This window comes from Electrona antarctica (assembly GCF_951216825.1).
Source record: "Electrona antarctica genome assembly, chromosome: 3".
NCBI lineage: Eukaryota > Metazoa > Chordata > Actinopteri > Myctophiformes > Myctophidae > Electrona > Electrona antarctica.
In genome coordinates, this window is record NC_136808.1 from 2,016,404 (window position 1) to 2,034,147 (window position 17,744).

A 17,744-nucleotide genomic window follows, 5' to 3' on the forward strand; every position below is an offset into this window, starting at 1 on the left:
CAATAACCTTAAACCATTTTGGGTGGGAACCCCTTTTGATGTTTTAAGCATTGTTATAATTTAGCTATTGAAAAATAGCAGATCTACAAGCTCATAGCGCGCCACCGAGTGGCGCGCTATGAACTTGTAGGTCTGCTATTTTTGAAAAATCGCGAAAATAAAATTTAATTTTTTTTTTTGGAAAATATTTTGGGGACCCCCCAAAATATTTTGGCGACCCCCCGAGGGGTCGCGAACCACGGGTTGAGAACCCCTGCCTTAGGTCATGACCGGGCTTTTCTCTTCGCAGATGAGCAAGGCTGGGACCGAGGCTAGGCTTACAGGGGTACCCTGTAGTACCAGCCCATTCCAAGCAACCATGGTGATGTGCAGGTGTGAAATGTGCTAAAAATGAAGCCGACCTCCGACGTTTACAAATATGTATTTATATTTAAACGAGATGTCCCTACTCCCCACACACACAGTGACAGCGCTCCATATTTATACACAGATAGAATATTCTGTACACCGCAGTGTTTGTATGCGTTTCCTTAAGCAATTGATTAATGTGCTCGTGCCGACCATATTTCAATCAGGGCTTCAGTCTCCTCATTCGACCACATCTATCCACGGTAACGGCACATCTTTGCAGCTGCGGAAAATATGCCTTCTCCGTCTCCAACTGTGCTTACTCCTCATTGATCTACCACATTAATTTCCTTTATTTGATGCGGATTGCATTCACACCTGAATAGTAGTGAATCGAAGTCAGATGTGCAAAGCGGAACCCCTGTTTTTTGGCGAAATAGAATGCGATCGTTTTGGTCCGCACCAGAATTCAAATGAGCCTTCACACCTGCCTTTCCGACAATACGCAGCAGGTTTGGTTTGAATCGCAGTATAGCATGCTGGTGAGAACGCCAACTAAGAGCAGCCGTTTAGGTCTTTATATAATAACTTCCATGCAATGTTGCAATATTATCATTAAACATGTAAAGCCTATTATACACTTCATTGACTTGGGTCTCCTAGTAGGGATTTCTACTCCTTTTTTCTCTCCATACCAAATCCATTTGAAAAGAAAAAAAAAGCCTACACACAAGTTCACTCCACATTGCATTTCAATCTGTAGCGAGCTTGTAGATCTGCAATTTTCACCTAATGTTTCTCTTAATGTTTGCTTATTACGACATGACCACAATAGGGATGCTAGGATTCGAGTGCTTAATAAATACTACATTCATGAATACACAAAAGACCTGATCATACAGTACAGCCATTAGCTAGGTGTCATGGTGAAAGTCACCTCTTCCAAATCTCCCCAGCCTTTACAAATCTTTCACCAAAGAAAGCAAACAACATGTCATTGGGTGCTGTAGCCTCATGAGCCGACACTGACAGACCCACCACTGAAGAGATAGGGGGCCCCATCTTACCCCTAAACTTATTTGGATTTTCTTTTACAACTTTGAAAAACATTTTATTACTTGCAAATGTAGAGCGTGCAAGTACTGTGGTCGGCTGCGTATGTATGTATGTATGGTATGATATGTAGGCCTGTCCTCGGTGGTCCCTAATTGGCTGTTGGTGACGTAATTACTTGAGCAAGCAGAGCGTGCAAGTACTGTAATCCGTCGGCCCATAGGGGACCACCATTCATGAAAGGTACGTTTGGTGATCGGCTGGGTATGTATGCATGTATGTTGGGGTAAGTATGGTGGTCCCTTATTGGCTGTTGATGGTGACGTAACTAAGGTGGTTGTTATAAGGTCAAAAACGGGTCTAAAGTAATAATAGACATTAGTTAGTAGCAAGTTGGCCCCTCGTCAGAGTACATTTCTAGTTTATAAAGTAATCAACTAGCCGTTCTACATTGACCTGTTGTGAGCTTGTAGATTGGCTATTTGAACTACATTTTAAAAGGTTTTTCGAAATAGTAAAAACAATGGCAATTAAGTTTAGCGTAAGGGGTAGTGCAAGATGGCTTATTGGTTCTCAAAGTGGGATCCAGAAACTCCCAGGTGTCCTGTAGGGGGTTCCAGAGGGTCCCCAGCAAAATGGTTTAATAATTTAAGTCCCATTGTATAGACATCAAACATAACTGGCATAAATGCTCACAATGTGTCACATCACAACATGTTGTGAGCTTGTACCGTTGTATCAGTTCTTTTCAATGTATGACTATAATGTCATGTTCAAAATAGCAGATTGAAAGTGGTCAATTTCACTATTAAAGTTAAGTTAGTAAGCCCAATATGAGAATAGGTTTAACTGTCTCCACGGTTTAACCCCCTACAGTAAGAGTTAATGATAGTATTCAGTACTAAATATAATCCAACAAGGAGTGTATTCTCTTATACAGGTCCCTGGCACAAAATCATTTCAAATGGGGTGTTAATAATTCGTATCAATTTGGGGGTCCTTGAAAATGTTTGAGAACCACTGTGCTATAACCAAACCTGACCAAATTCCTTCAGCAAGTTAATGTCACTGACTTTCGGAGAAAGTCAAAGGATGTTTTTGAATGAATTGAATGTTGGCGTTATGCTTCGTTGCCAGTTTTAAACAAAACGTCCAATTTCATTTAACCAATATAAATATTCGCCTAACCAACAGGAAGAGAAAGTGGACATGGACAGGCAAGACAAAGGTATGAAAAGTAAGAATTGATTGCTTTGGTTAATATTTGAAGAGTCAGCAAACAAGCTAAACTACATTGGAATGGGAAGGGCAGGCCATGCTGGGCCTGGGACAAATGGCGTCTGCATTCACACAAAGATTCCTCGCAGTGGGAACAGTTAAGTTATCTTACTGCTTCAGTGTCATTACTGCCGTCAAACCAGAAATCACCAGCCTCAAACACTAACCCGGTTCAGATTGATTTACCTCAACCAACCTGCCATGTGCGTGTATTGACAGGCCACAAGACAACTAAGCTAAACTGAAGCCTAAAACACTAGCCCAGGATCATAATGAGGTTTTCAAACTATGAAATACTGGAGGGGCGTGAAAGGGTTTGCCTACTGCAAACAAATACTCAAGCCCGGTACGGCTGAAAAACACGTTTGGCGACATGAGCTCTGTTGTCGAAACATACACACAGGGGTTCTCAACCCGTGGGTTGCGACCCCTCGGGGGGGGTCACCAAATTATTTTGGCAATAGCAAAAAAAAAAAATAGCAAAAATAGCAGACCTACAAGTTCATAGCGCGCCACTCGGTGGCGCGCTATGAGCTTGTAGATCTGCTATTTTTCAATAGCTAAATTATAACAATGCTTAAAACATCAAAAGGGGTTCCCGCCCAAAATGGTTTAAGGTTATTGTAGCAGTCAATTTATATTGGGGGTCGGGAGGGGGCGGGGCGGGGGTCCCGAGACATTTCCAAAGCATTTCCGGGGGTCCCCGGCCAAAAACGTTGAGAACCACTAGACTAGAGGTACAAGCAGGAACCATAACATTAATATCCTGGCTCATTTGTAAGGAGGTGTCTCCCTCTTTCCCAAATGAACTGCTGTAGTCTTAAGCAGGAGGCCCCAAAACCAATGTTTCCCAGGTGACCAGACTTTCAAAAGCCCAAACCGGGACCCATAATCACTTAAATTCATTTTCAAAAATAGCTAAAACAGCTGATCTACAAGCTCACAATGGGTCATGGTGCAGTGCATCCTCCTCTACTTTTGACATTTTCACCTGGTGTTCTTATTATTTTAGCACTTATTCTGTAGCACACCTAGTGACTGCACCTTTCAACAGATCAGGACATGGGACATTTTTTTGTGTTTTACAGATAATTAGGACTCAGGACTCTGGACACCCAGCTTGAAACCAGGACGATCGATCACCATACCCTCATGTTCCACATTTCTATATCTCCCCCTTTTCCCTTTCTGTCCGTCCTCCTGTCTTAAGAGAGCAGTGCATTCCCAGGTAAACATTCTGTCTTCCAGATGTCTGCAGTGTGCATCAGTCTGAGACAAGACTAGACCTGCGAGTCCGCTTACCCCTCCCTGCCAGCAGCCCCAGGCTCTCTGCCCATCTACACTCCTAAAAAAACCTCTCCAAGCTGTCACTCAGCAAATCTAACTGTAGGGGACAAACTGCCGACATAACATACATCCCCCTGCCCCCACCCACCCCAGTGTGAAATACATTTTTGTCAAAAGGTCATTGCACTGACACACCCTTAGGATTAATTGAACGCTTAAAAGCACAGCCAAGCTTGGCATGTCCCATCTCGCTCCTGGCAAAAAAAAAAGTGCCACTGCAAGCTGTTAGATATAAGCCTACTATTGCAATTAGAGATTTCATGCTTTGGTCAAAGTTCCAGCCTTGAATTTCAAAGGCAGTTTTTGGAGACGACGCATAAATGCATGTGCAAATTTAAAAATCGGTTTCATCGCCGTTGAGTCTCACCTGTTGCAGAACTTTGTCCAGGGGCTCTGCCTTGACGAGGTCGTCAACTTTCAGTCCCGTCTCCTCTTTACACTGCTCCGTCAGGTCCAAAGTGTCTGGCCTGACAAGACATCTGTGAAGCTTCCCCACCTGCGGATGGAAGCGTCGTTTCATGGCACAGCATGTAGCTATGAAGTGTGCTACAGTACTTATAAAGCCATATTTAGGCTTTTTTTTTTGCATACTACAGTATGACCAAACCCAAAGTCATGAACTCTCAACGCCAAATCCAACAATTGACAATGTAATGCAAAAGCACTTAATTGTCATGCAAGTGTTGTTTATGTCGAGAAGCTGACATTGCAACCAAAAAGGTGTGCTTTCTTCGTCCATGACCATGTCATGTATGCATATTGTTGTTGCCCCCTCAATAATATCATTTTGATTGCACACCTGAACAAGGTGGTGTGCTGTAGTATATGGATGGTAGGCCAGAATTACCCACCATAGTTCGGAGCATTTGAGATGGTACACTTAGCTCTGGTCCATAGTGTTAGAAGGACTTGAAAGCCTGTGTTAATGTATTGGACCCATTTTGTTACACATTTCTACACCTTCAAAATTAAATGTAACACTCATTTTTATTGTGTACAATGGTTTATTAAGGTTCCACCGTTCCATACTAATCGCACACCTTGTTGGCTTAAATGGCAGCTGTCAAACATACTCTTCCACACACACTAACAGGGTAAGAAATGCCACACACACACACACACACACAGTCTCACACACACACGAACACACTTTGTGCTACATAAGAAACCTTTACAACGAACAGGGTCAGAAAGGTTCGTACCTTTTTCTCATGTAGATCCACAATTTGCCACACCAAGAGAATTATTTCCCTCTCATCCGAACCCAGTTTACCCCCATTTGCACCAGCTGTTCCCCCAAAGAACACCACCAGAGTATCACTGTGCGAAGCCATCAGGGACCAACAAGGGTACAAAACTACAATTAAAAGCAAAAGATGAAATAAAAAATATATATGAAAAACACACGAGGAGGAGGGGGTTCACCTTTTTCCAAAGTGGTAAAGAAAAAAAGACAACCAAAAAAGTATCTGGAAATTCAATTGAAGTTTAAAAAAAAAGAAAGACAAATAAAAAAACAAGATTTGTTTTCATAGTGTGAGAGAGAGAGATAGTGGGAGAGATAGATAAGAGAAAGAGAGAGAGTTTGCGGTCAGTAAAGACTCTACCTGTTGCAGTACTTGAGCGTGTTTCTATCCAGAGATACTGGTTTTAAATACTGGTTCAACTGGTAAAGAAGGGTGGAAAACGCCGTGTTTCTTTCACACGAACTCCATAACAAGACAAGAAGCCCTAGAGGGGATTTTTTTCTCTTTTGCTTTGCGGTGTGTGTGTGTGTGTTTTTTCTGCGTTACCTGTGTGGCTCTGCCTCTAATGTGAGCCCAGTCCCAACGGAGCCGCCCTATTGGCTGCTTTGTAAAGGTGAGGGCGGGACACAAGCTTGTACACGTTAATCTCATTGGCCAGGCGTCTCGAAGGCGGAAGTGCGCAGGTCCTATAGGGTAGTGCCAAAAAAGAATAGATCTAAAAGCTATCAACTCGCCGCGAAGCGTCGCGTTGATAGCTTGTAGATCTATTCTTTCTTTTTGCAAGATAGCCTGGCTCAACTAGAGCTTAGTTTTGAAAACAATAGAATGTTGTATGGTAAATATGTTTCATTAGTCATTTTGTGACTACATTTTGTTATAGCCTATGATACGAATCATACGATACTCTATTATTATATAGTTTTGTGTTGTCTTTTTGATTTACGTTCAATACGTTGTGTTGATGTTTGTATTGTGTGAAATTCATTACAACGTCTCTTATTCATCCCACATAAATCACTTTGAACTGTAGATTATGATCTCTTGCCATAACTCAGGCCAGCACAATAGACTTTGACAAATCAAACCGTTACCATTATATATACACCTTTGGCTTACTACTGTAAATCATGTGTGGAAATTCTTACACGTTTTCAAGTTATTATTATTATTATTATTAGGGATCACCAATAGGCTATGTCTACTGTAACCAATTCAGATGAAGAATTTGCACCAGAACCGTTTCCACCACAGGTCCCTACTAGCCTGTTGGAATTTAATTTACACTAGTCTCGGTTTCTGGCCTGCTTCCCAGAATAATGCCCTGTTTTGTTACTCTGAACATTTTTGTGCTGTAGTAGTGTAGTGTTATGTACTGTGATGTCCAACTGATTACTGACATATTGAGCCTACGACACAGTGTGGCTTCAACCCAGTAGGCCTCCTTCACATTCAGTAGATCCTGTGATCTTCTGTGGCCAGATGTAATTCCCGGGGGTCTAGTAGGACTATAGTAAAAAAAAATTAAAAAAAAGATCGCCATAATATTTTGTAAGAAAATACATATTTAGCCCCATATGTTTGAATGCCGCCGCCCCCTGTCAAAAACAGCTAAAATCCCTAAAACGAAAGAAAGCAGCAAATGAAAAAAAAACTAGAAAAAGTGCCCTTCTGGGCACAGGTCTCCACCAGGAGGATAGGACTGGGTGAGGTGTTTGGCAAAATGTTTAGGAGTAATATAAACATGTTTGCCTTTGATGGCAATTGGATGTGTTTGTTCCAAAAATGTGTTTTGCAAAAATCAACCTGTTGGTGGCGCTATAACAGGCCAATGTGAAAAGGGTGGGATATATTCCTCAGCCTAGTAAGAAAATGTGTGAAAGATTTCACGTAAATTGCATGCTGCGTTCATGATTTGAGGCTTTTGTTCAAAACGGGGCAATCTTGCAAACTGTGAAAGCCAATTATAGCCAATTAGGATGGAATATGAAATATCGGACAGATCCGACTTGAGCACATGCCCATAGAGATACTGTGTAACGATTTGTGAGATTTTTGGACAGAATCTGGAGGAGTAATATAAAAAAATGTGTTTTACAAAAATCGGCCTCCTGGTGGCGCTATAAAAGGCAGATGCGGAAAATGCAGGTCAAAGGTTTGTCCTTGGCCTCTAGGGAGTGTGCATGCAACGTTTCACGCAGATCGGTGCAGTTTTAGGTAAAACATGTGAAAAGCTGCCTCATGGTGGCGCTATAACAGTCCGTTCTGGAAAATGCGGGGCAGAGGTTCATCATTGGCATCCAGGGAGTGTGTGTGCAAAGTTTGGCATCGACCGGCTTAACGGTGCCGGAGATTAGCTGGTAACGGACGGACGGAAGGACACACGGACGGACACACACACACGGACGGAGTGCAAAACATACTCTCTCCCCATGCCTTCGGCCTGGTGGAGACAAGGACGGAGTGCAAAACATACTCTCTCCCCATGCCTTCGGCCTGGTGGAGACAATTAACACTCATCTTTTACTTTCTCTAATAACAACCTAAAACATGAACCTTGGTTGAAAAAAACTAAAGTTGTCCTTTATGCACAAAACCCTAAAAATCCAACCAAAATAGGGGAGGCATAGGCCTACTATGATCCGACGGAGCATTGCTTTGAAGGAGCAGTGTTTATTCATGAAAGTGCACGGATATGTCCAATGTAATAGATTTTTGAGTGGTGTAAACCACTCCTACAACTGGCTTTGTTAGTCTGTGCGCAAAAAATGAGCATGGTTGCTACGGTCACCCAGTCCACCCGGGTGTGATTTCATTATTGAGTGGTGTAAACCACTCCTACAACTGGCTTTGTTAGTCTGTGCGCAAAAAATGAGCATGGTTGCTACGGTCACCCAGTTCACCCGGGTGTGATTTCATTACGTCAGAGCTGATTTCATTACGTCAGAGCTGATCAGGCTATATAATACCTTACACCACTCAGTTCACACGGGTGTGATTTTCTTTCAGACCTCTAGTTCTAGGAAACACAGAATGGGGTAACTTTTTTATTATTTCCACACAACAGCTCTAAGGTACATTAATGACATAGTAAAATGTTGAAAATGAGTGGAATGTCCCTTTAAGTGCCTAAAACTACCTGTCATCACCATGTTAAACCTTGTTGACTGTGATTGATATTATTCTATGAAAGAAGAGCATTGTTAATTTCAGTGTATATGTACTGCATGTTGCCACCGTCCCACAGTAGCCTAGTATGCAGTGCAAGCCATTAACTACTTTGTTTGAAGAATTAAAGTCAAGTTGATGTCACTGATTAAATATATTGCAATATTTCTTGGGTGGAATCAGGAAGTTGATCTAAAAAAAAATATTATATATATATATAGCAGCTGTATAAATATAGAAGATGGTAAAAATGGATTAAGTGGTTAAGATGAATGTGATAGCCTATACTACTTGTCACTGGGTCCCCCTGGAAACCAGTGTAGACAAAACATTTTCTAGTCCCCATTTGCAGCATCCCTTACTGCCATAGTGCATGTTTGTAGTGTATGAGGCTTAAATCTTATGTAGCTACTTGTACACATTAACAAATGAAACATACAATAGATGCCCTCTGCTGGAATGTGTCACAATGACCACACTCTGTAGGTAAATAAGACACACCCCAGTAAGCTGTAGTGGTTTCAATAAGGACAAATATCAATGTTTTCTTCAAATAAAAGCTTTTATTAAAACAAATTCAAAATTAAGAAGACTTTAAAACTCAATAGAAATCTTTTTAAAAGTATTAACACCCATATATTATATATATATATATATAAAACATAATTAACACAGATCTTTGATAGCTACAATCACATTGAAACTCAGAGTACACGAGGTCAGACTTCACAGTCCGCATTTTGGTGTGAAGGGGAAATGGCAATGCCTTAGGTGGTATTGACTGGAGTCAATTTGGGAGACTTTGAGAAGTGATGGTGAGCGGCTTGAGATCAGATGGAGAGCGGTCAGATCGAGTGCACAGGTATGGATGCAGTACTCTACCGTTAAATGTCAGGCCAGAGAACACGTAGATGATTGTACAGGGTCATTTACCAGTGTCCTCTGTGTAATGCAAGGTTTCCAACCAGACCTCAAATGCAAGTCAATACTGTCTTGTCAGAGTTGGCTATAGGACATCACAAGTGGGCTCAAATTCTAGAAAACCAATCCGCTCATGACATTCTTTGTGACATCTGTTCTGTGAGGAAGGACATGGCTGTTGTGTCTTGTCTAACTGTCTAGCTAGATGCTGGCCAGTATCGTGCATATGGCTCAGTGTCTTCTGGGTTCAATCTGTCTGTGACGGAGAAACCACAGGCAGTGGGGGTCTTTGTAGACCATGACACGGGACAGGTCTCTTTCCATAACGTGGCTGGAAAAGATCTGATCAGTGTACATGGTGTCCCAGTAGTGTTGAATACACGCCTTGCAGAAGTTGTGGCCACATGGTGTGGTGACTGGTTCGGTGACCACATCCAGACAGATCGCACAGACCAAGTGCTCACCGGCAAGAAGAAACCTGGCAGCTGCCATATCTGGATAGGAAAAAAAGAAAAGACAAACGATATGAATCTTAAAGCCATTTCAGTTCAAGATACATCACCATTCCAGGGTCAGTCAGTGAAAATCTACAAACTCGCATAGACATTTAGTGTATAGCAAAAGCAGGCAGCCAACTCAATACTGTACTTAAGTACAAAGTTATTTCTCTTCTTTTTTTAACTTTACTGGGCATTTCCAATTTTCAGTACCAACAGTTTACTTCTACTCCACCTCAGATACAAATATTGTAGTTCTACTCCACTACAAATTGAAAACATTAAACAACCAGGTGCTCAGAGATGTACAAGTCAATAAAGTTCATGGTAAAAAAAAAAGTGCTCCTTGATCAAAGGGGATGAAACTGATAGAAATCGATGGACCGTTATAGAGCAAATCATGTTGGTTTAATAGCATTTCCCTTTTTTTAACTCCAGAGTGCCCGGATCCCCCCTTTTTCTCTGACATAACAATGCCCTATACATTTTGGCCATTTGAAAATGGAAGATAGCTCACTGTGAGCTATTTGCCATTTTCAAAAGATGTATACATTTGAAAACTTGTGAAATGGGGGTTTCTGCATAAGTACGTGTATTTTGATACCAATAGGCCTACTATAATGTAGTTTTACTCAAGTACATTTTTAACCAGTTTATTCTTGAACTATTTCTAGTATTGATATTTTAACAAGAATCTGACATTTGATTGAATTAATACATTTTCTTCTTACCTCGACTGTGGTGCAATTAAGTTTCAAAATAAAATAAATAAATCACTCTATGTGTGGGTTCACGCAGGGTGGCTGTTGACGTGCCAAACCTTCTTCTTCTTCTTCGTGGGGTTTTATGGCGGTTGGCATCCAAATAGTTGCATTACCGCCCCCTTCTGTTACTCTCACTTTTCTCACTTACAGTCTATCCCATAAACCAGTTTCTTTAATAAATCTGATCACCGTTCCTCTCCCTGTGTTATCCTCTGCTGCATCAATTAACTTGATGCAAAGTGATTTCTTCAACTCCCACTCCCCTCAGCTCTTCCACCATACTCTCTCTTTCTCTCTGGTACTGTCTGCAGTCCATAATGGCATGCACCACCGACTCCTCCTCCTGGCAGTAATCACATAGGCCTGTAGGGTGTTTGCCCATCACCTTCAGTGTTTTATTTAACGCACTGTGTCCCATCTTTAGCCGTGTTATTATCACTTCCTCTCTTCTACATCCATTACTGTTCTTTCTACTTCCACCCACTTTACTTTGACTGTTGTAATAATGTCTTCCTTTTCCTTCTCCATCCCATCTTTGCTGCCATTCTTCCATCACCGTCTTCCATATCACTGATTTGGCCTCCGCTTTACTTATACAAATTTCCACCTCTATTTCCTCACTTAGCAGTGCTTCCTTGGCTAACATATCCACAGTTTCATTTCCCTCAATCCCCACATGCGCTGGTACCCACATGAATTGTATTCCCACTCCTTTTTGGGTCAGGTTATGGTGCACATGAAGCACTCGGTACATTAGGTCTTCTCTGCACCTTGATCTGAATGTCATCAGGCTTTTCAGTACCGAGCTCGAGTCTGAGCACACCACCACCTTTCCTGGTCTTGCCTCCTCCACCCACTGTAAAGCCATCAGTATCGCATACATCTCTACTGTGTATACCCCCAGTCTATCCGGTGCCCGTCTGTATATTGCACATTTCACTCGAGGAACCACAAAGGCTGTACCTGTTCTACCCGTCTCTGGGTCCACTGATCCATCTGTGTAGATCTGTAAATGATCGCCATACTCTCTCGCTCTACATAATTGTCAAATACACCAACCAAATCTACTACACCCCTTTCCCTCCTTTTAGCCTCTAATACATGAAAATCCACTTTTGGTGTCGCATACACCCATGGTGCTACCTCAGGGATCACCACTGTTGGACTGTACCTGTCCACATTCACACCCATTGCCTGAGCCAGCTCATTGGCCACCCACCCAAAGCTACTATTCTGGGTCCTTCCATATTCCCAGCATGGCTGCAGAACTCCCTTCACTGGGTGAATATTCTCATGCCCCTTAATGTGTGTCCAAGCGTGCCAAACCTGTGCAAAGCTAGCGTTTTTGACTAGTGAACACAGCTGAAAGGAATCACGTTAATTGCGGGTGTGTTTCATTTAGGTTTCATCATCATCAGTGGTGGAAAGTACATATACTACTTGAGTACATATACTCAAGTAGGCTACTGTACTTGTATACAATTCTCAGGTATTTGTAGTTTACTTGAGTATTTCCAATACCTTTACTTCAGAGTCAAATATTGTACTTTTACTCGATCCATTACAATTATTTGAAAACGTTTTACTAGTTAGGCTACATTGTAGATTTCAATTATTACAAAACATATAGTAAACCACTTCAATAGGCTACTATAGGCTATAGGCCTACATTTTGGCCATTTGAAAATAGCTGATCCACAAGCTCACAATGTGTTGCATTGCGACGCATTGTGAGCTGTTGTCAACAAACAATAGTGCTTCCTTTCTCACTGTTCTCAAAGGAAGACGGAATGGTAGATAGGCTATATATTTAATAAAATATCACACCTGTGTGAACTGAGTGGTGCAACTACACATTTATTGTGTAGTTGCTGAGTACTTTTTCAATTCGGCTTTAACTCTCAACCCAAACAAATGATATAAGGTATTTGTATCTATTCCTCTACCCTAAGGTATCTATGTAATTCAGGGTCTTTTGATTTTTCCATATCGTCTTCTAAAGTGAAATATCTCCAATCTGATCTTTTGCCACTATGTGCCTAACATCTGTTGAGGAATAACTATAAAGATGATGTCAGTGGTCACATACTAACCATAGCAACCATGCTCGTTTTTTTGGTTGCTAACCATAGCAACCATGATCATTTTTGAGTGGTGTAAACCACTCCTACAACTGGCTTTGTTAGTCTGTCTGTGCGCAAAAAATGAGCACGGTTGCTATGGTCACCCAGTTCACACGGGTGTGATTTCATTACGTCAGACATTACGTCAGACCACAGCTGATCAGACTATATAAGACCTTACACCACTCAGTTCACACGGGTGTGATTTTTGAACTATGATTAATGCATGACAGTCACATGTCATGCACGCACACACGCACATGCACGCACACATGCACACACACACACACACACACACACACAAGATTTTAAATGGACTTGCACCTCCACTACTGAAACAATTCATAGGTCGAAGGGACAGTGGGTGCCAGAAAAACCAGGGCAACTACCAGAGGGGACTGTGAAGTCCTACCAACCAGATGTAGTGTGTTTGGTAAGACAGTCTTCTCTGCTAGAGCCTATCCCGTCACTGGAACAGTCTCCCTACAGAAGTAAGAGAGACCTCCAACTATTTGACCTTCAAATTCCACCTGAAGAGGTGGCTAAAAACAAATCAAATCACGAGTAATTCAGCTCTATTTTATCACTGGTGTCATTTCTTACTTCACTCTGCGGTTGTTCTGTCCCCTGTGCAATGTTTATATTTATCCTGTATTGTATTGTATTGTTTGTTAAATTGTTACTATTGTATTGTATTGTATGTGTTTTTGTATGGATAGTTGTATCATCATTTTTAAGATCCTGCTCAGGGACTACAGATGTAAATTAGCTTATAGCTAACTCTGGCACATTTACATGGATGTGAAAACTGACGCACCTAGCTGCACCATGTCACCACTCTTTTAAAAGGAACCTACATTCAGTCACACTCCACACTGATGAAGGCTGGATAGCCGAACCGTTTGTCCTGTTCAAATATGAAATAAACCATTTGAACTGAAGTCTTGGTGTGTGCGACCCACTACCGTTATTTTTAAAACTGACGTTGATTAATGAGCATGTCAAATAAAAAAATAAATAAAATAAACATACACACACACACACACACACACACACACACGTTGCTACTTCTGAAGATACTGATGCAATGGTTCTGTTTATCCTTCCAAAAACACATCCCTTGCCCATATCTATCAAAGGTTTGGTTTGATTGATTGATTGATTGAAACATTTATTAACAGTTTGCAGAATTACAGTACATTTCAAGCACAAACTCAATACAAAGGCTGTTAACTGTGAGTGGACGACCCAATTAAGCATTACACTTGTTTCCAATAGGGTCCACCATGTTCAATTCATCAAAAACATTTAGAGACGTACAAATAGACACTTCTATATAGACAAAGGACAGAACAGGAATTCATCATAAAGGAGGTAAAAAGGGAAAAGAAACTATAAATATACAGTGAGGGGAAAAAGGGGTGGGCGGTGGGGGGGGGGAACACAAAACCACACACAATTTGTGGACATATATACACAAGCTAGGCCTTGCGTTGGAGAAACTATCTGTGAGAGTCTTGGCAATGCTACACGTACAGATTTACAGGATGTGAAACTGTGAGTGCCTTTGCTGGTGGTGGAAACTGAATGCCAGCCAGACCACCTTTTTTTCCTTCAGATCATATCACATGCGGGACAATCAGCTGCTATATGTTTGTGAATGTTCTACTGCTGGAGAGAATGTAGATAGATGGATACATAGATGAGAGATAGATAGAGAGAGAGAGAGAGAGAAAGATTAAGAGCGTCTGCTAAATGCCTAAATTGTAAATTGTAGATAGATAAGACCGTATGCACCATATCAGAAACAACAATTATTAACACATCACAGGTTTGTGTTACAGGTGTTTTTTACAAGCTCCATCAAGAATAGAAATAGATTTGATTGATTGATTGATTGATTGATTGAAATATTTATTAACAGTTTGCAGAATTACAGTACATTTGAAGCACAAACTCAATACAAAGACTGTTAACTGTGAGTGGACGACCCAATTAAGCATTACACTTGTTTACAAGAAGGTCCACCATGTTCAATTCATCAAAACATTTAAGTACAAATAGAAGTATGAGTAGAAAAAAAGAGTAGGTAGAAAAAAATATATGTACACCAATATACAGAGTGCATAATAATAATAATAATGCAGTTGTCAACAGTTACAGTAGAGTATAGATCAGTGTATCTGCTGTTAAATGAGTCATATCTTCCATCGATACATCTGTTTCGAGAAAATAGAGTGGCCTAAAGAATATTTGAGCAGTAGCCTATACTTGGTGGCTACTTCATGCTCAGGTATACTATAGTCCAGGGGTGTCAAACTGGTGATCCGCGGGGGCACGGTGGCACAGTTGGTAGTGCTGTCGCCTCACAGCTAGAAGGTCCTGGGTTCGATTCCCGCTCGGGGCGCTGTGGGTGCTGGCGGCGTGTTTCCTCCTCGGCGTCATCAGTGCCCATACCCGAGGCGGGGTTGGCGAAAGGGCCTTTCTGTGCGGAGTTTGCATGTTCTCCCCGTGTCCCCAAGGGTAGGTACCCTCACAAAAAACATGCTGTAATCCTGGTCTCTAAACAAACTGCCTCCCCCTGGCCAGCCGGGGCGCCTGATGGAGGGGAAAGGAACTGGTTGGAATAACGTGTTCCTTCCACGCGCTACGTCCAACCAGAGAAACTCCCCCCTGTCACGTCTTGTCAGAGTTGGCTATAGGACATCACAAGTGGGCTCAAATTCTAGAAAACCAATCCGCTAATGACATCTGTTCTGTGAGGAAGGACATGGCTGTTGTGTCTTGTCTAACTTGCCTAACTTATTTCTGTGAGACGCACCTGGAGCCTCACCTGAGAGTTGCAGACCTCAGGGGCCACACTTTATATGCGCCTCTATCAGGTCTTGAAGACGGGTTGTGCAAGAACCATCACAGGTACATTGACCTCTATTGTAAGACTGACCAGGATTTTATTTGTTGTGGTTGCATGACAACGGACCACAAAAATCACCACATTGTACGACTTGAGACGGAATACGAATCCAAATGTGCAGAAGTCCAGAGTGCGATAACTGCACGATCACAGAGGCTCCGTGAGCTCAAACGCTTCACTAAGAGGGCACGAGTCTTCAATGAGCAGCTGATCCGCTCCCGGCCAGATCTAGTTGCGGTGATTTAGGACCGGCGTAGAACGGCAGAGCAGCAAGCGGAAGGTTTCATTAAAGAACTGACCATGGAAATCTCTGAGCTCGACAAGAAACGTGATGACCTGGAGCATCACCATTGCCTTGATGAACACCATCGCCTTGTCGATCACCATCGCCTTGTCCTGTTGCTGTCAAGCCTGCCCGCTCTGCTGAACAAGGACCTGAAGAACACTGTAGTTGACTTCAAACTGCCTGATACCAACTGCGTTAGGAGATGTGCAACTCTTCTGGATCAGGAAGTCACTCTGCAGCGGCTGAAGGCTTGTGCTGTGGATGTGACCCTTGACCCAGACACTGCACACTGGTAAATGACCCTGTACATGGTGTCCCAGTAGTGTTGAATACACGCCTTGCAGAAGTTGTGGATCGCACAGACCAAGTGCTCACCGGCAAGAAGAAACCTGGCAGCTGCCATATCTGGATAGGAAAAAAAGAAAAGACAAACGATATGAATCTTAAAGCCATTTCAGTTCAAGATACATCACCATTCCAGGGTCAGTCAGTGAAAATCTACAAACTCGCATAGACATTTAGTGTATAGCAAAAGCAGGCAGCCAACTCAATACTGTACTTAAGTACAAAGTTATTTCTCTTCTTTTTTTGAGTGGTGTAAACCACTCCTACAACTGGCTTTTGTGTGCATAAAAAAATGACCATGGTTGCTATGTTCAAAATAATTTCTGACGTAATTAAATCACACCCGGGTGAACTGGATGACCGTAGCAACCGTGGTCATTTTCTCTGCACAAAAACAGCCAGTTTTGAAATCACATCCGGGTGTGATTTCATTACGTCAGACATTACGTCAGACCACAGCTGATCATGCTATATAAAACCTTACACCACTCAGTTCACACGGGTGTGATTTTTTAACTTTACTGGGCATTTCCAATTTTCAGTACCAACAGTTTACTTCTACTCCACCTCAGATACAAATATTGTAGTTCTACTCCACTACAAATTGAAAACATTAAACAACCAGGTGCTCAGAGATGTACAAGTCAATAAAGTTAATGGTAAAAAAAAAAGTGCTCCTTGATCAAAGGGGATGAAACTGATAGAAATCGATGGACCGTTATAGAGCAAATCATGTTGGTTTAATAGCATTTCCCTTTTTTTAACTCCAGAGTGCCCGGATCCCCCCTTTTTCTCTGACATAACCATGCCCTATACATTTTGGCCATTTGAAAATGGAAGATAGCTCACTGTGAGCTTGTAGATTTGCCATTTTCAAAAGATGTATACATTTGAAAACTTGTGAAATGGGGGTTTCTGCATAAGTACGTGTATTTTGATACCAATAGGCCTACTATAATGTAGTTTTACTCAAGTACATTTTTAACCAGTTTATTCTTGAACTATTTCTAGTATTGATATTTTAACAAGAATCTGACATTTGATTGAATTAATACATTTTCTTCTTACCTCGACTGTGGTGCAATTAAGTTTCAAAATAAAATAAATAAATCACTCTATGTGTGGGTTCACGCAGGGTGGCTGTTGACATGTGCCAAACCTGTGCAAAGCTAGCGTTTTTGACTAGTGAACACAGCTGAAAGGAATCACGTTAATTGCGGGTGTGTTTCATTTAGGTTTCATCATCATCAGTGGTGGAAAGTACATATACTACTTGAGTACATATACTCAAGTAGGCTACTGTACTTGTATACAATTCTCAGGTATTTGTAGTTTACTTGAGTATTTCCTTTACTTCAGAGTCAAATATTGTACTTTTACTCGATCCACTACAATTATTTGAAAACGTTTTACTAGTTAGGCTACATTGTAGATTTCAATTATTACAAAACATATA

The 17,744-nt window shown here is 41.6% G+C and overlaps 1 protein-coding gene across 4 annotated transcripts in view; it reads right to left on the reverse strand.

Moving 5' to 3' along the window:
• Positions 1–5,837, reverse strand: part of esrp2 (epithelial splicing regulatory protein 2) — a 53,161-nt gene extending 47,324 nt beyond the window's left edge. For all 4 annotated transcript variants that reach the window (XM_079497283.1, XM_079497282.1, XM_079497285.1 and 1 more), the window contains exons 1-3: positions 5,634–5,837; positions 5,229–5,383; positions 4,394–4,522 (exon numbers count right to left, since the gene is read on the reverse strand). In XM_079497283.1, the coding sequence (XP_079353409.1) occupies positions 4,394–4,522; positions 5,229–5,360 (261 nt within the window). In that variant the 5' untranslated portion in view covers positions 5,361–5,383; positions 5,634–5,837. The remainder of the gene's footprint in view (positions 1–4,393; positions 4,523–5,228; positions 5,384–5,633) is intronic.
• Between the last annotated feature and the right edge of the window lie 11,907 nt (positions 5,838–17,744).